The 1,793-nt window shown below is 26.4% G+C and overlaps 1 protein-coding gene across 1 annotated transcript; it reads right to left on the bottom strand.

Moving 5' to 3' along the window:
* Positions 1-352: 352 nt before the first annotated feature.
* On the bottom strand, positions 353-1,564 carry NAEGRDRAFT_54815 (uncharacterized protein; the record flags this gene model as incomplete). The annotated part of the gene is made up of 1 exon (XM_002668342.1): positions 353-1,564. The coding sequence occupies one exon, from the start codon at positions 1,562-1,564 to the stop codon at positions 353-355; it is 1,212 nt and encodes a 403-aa protein (XP_002668388.1).
* Between the last annotated feature and the right edge of the window lie 229 nt (positions 1,565-1,793).

The raw sequence follows: 1,793 nt of genomic DNA, 5'->3' as shown, positions 1-1,793 counted from the left end.
TCCGTATGTTCAATCAACTTTAAAACAAGTATTTGATCATTGTGTTTTACTCTATATACCACTCTATTACATTTAAATTTATCAATAATAGTATAATAATTATAGTTTTGATCATCAATGGATACATCTTGTTGACCAAGACGATCTACATGATCAATCACCTCTACAAATAGACTAATTTTCTTGGTAACAATCACTGCTCCCTCTCTCAAATATTTGACATGGCCTAAAGGTGTCTCATTGGTATTAGGTGACAACATTTTTTAATGATAATTACAATATAAAGGAATTCTAAAATCAGAAACTAAAGATATTTTAGTGTCGCCTTGTCTAATTTTATTAATAAAATACATTACAATTTAAATTTATTATTTGATTGATATCTGTCTGTAGTAGGTGTCTTAGATCTCTTTTCATTCAATGTTGTTGTTGGACTATTCTTCATTGTTGGTGTTTTACTTCTATAAGTTGGTAATTGAGTACGATTAGAGGTTGTTGATGTGACCACTGATTTACTTGATGGATTAGCACTAGTCGTAGTGGAATTATTCTTATTGATACCCTTATTGGTAGTGGAATTTTTAGTAGAAGTAGAAGTAATATTATTACTAGTTGAAGGTTGTTGTTGATTTGTATGTACATTTTCTAATGATTCATCATAAATTGATAAATTTGCAACATTACTCTTTGATAAGGCAATTAACTCTTGATTTGTAGCCGAGTTTAAATCTTCAATTTTTAAATCATGATTTGATTCATCTTCTAAATCCATCATTGTCATTTGATTATCATTGTTATTAGTGCCACCATTAATAAATCTGTCATCATCATCTTCATGTTCTTCAACTTGTTCATAATATTGTTGATTATTCATCATCATATCACCACCACCATCACCACCAGTATGATTACTATTATCATCAGCAATACCATCAATACCATCAATACCATTATTTTCTCTATTATTAAATAAATGTTGATTTTCTTCCATATTTTGTCTAATTAAATCTTGTAAACGTTGTTGTAAAATTGGATCAATTTTGTAAGTTTGTGCAAAATTAAAAGCCAATTCTTCTGGTTTATCACCTTCATGTATACCAATTCTACCACTTCTACCAACACCTAAATTAACATCCATATATAAAATAGGTTTAGATCTTTTTCGTTTATCTAATTGAAATGAAAATGGTTTAAAACTAGTTTTCTTATTTTTGTAATCTTCTGTTGATGTTTGTACTTTATCTCTTAATGAATTAAAATAAGTAAATAAACGTTCTCTTTCTTCATTTCCTTTACGTAATCTACCAACTGTTTCTTTAATTCCTCTTATAGAATCAAAATCAACTGATTTGGATAAATTTGAAGATTGATATTTTTTAGTATTTAATCTATTAGGTTTAAATGTACATTCTTCCATTTCCTTTTCTTCTCTTGTTTTTTCATTTGGTAATTTCTTTGGAATGAATGCCATATTATATAATGAATCAAATCTATTAGAATTTGAATGAGAAAATCCTAATAATTTCTTTGAATTAGTTTTAGGTTTAAATGTACAATCTGACATTTTCTTCTTTTCCCATTCTTCAATTTCCTTCTTTTTTCTTTCTTCTACTTGATTTTGTTTTTTAATTAATAGTAAAAATCTTGGTTCATTTGATTCATTATCTGATTGATTATTAGATTGATTATTAGATTGATTAGATTGATTGGATTCATTAATATCACTTTGATTAGTATCATTTGTATCATTTGTATTATTATTATTATTACTGGTAGTAGTAGTATTATTATTA

This window comes from Naegleria gruberi (genome assembly GCF_000004985.1).
Source record: "Naegleria gruberi genomic scaffold NAEGRscaffold_293, whole genome shotgun sequence".
NCBI classification, from domain to species: domain Eukaryota; phylum Heterolobosea; class Eutetramitea; order Acrasida; family Naegleriidae; genus Naegleria; species Naegleria gruberi.
Note: the sequence above shows the minus strand (reverse complement) of the source record. Positions and strands in the feature narration are given on the sequence as shown.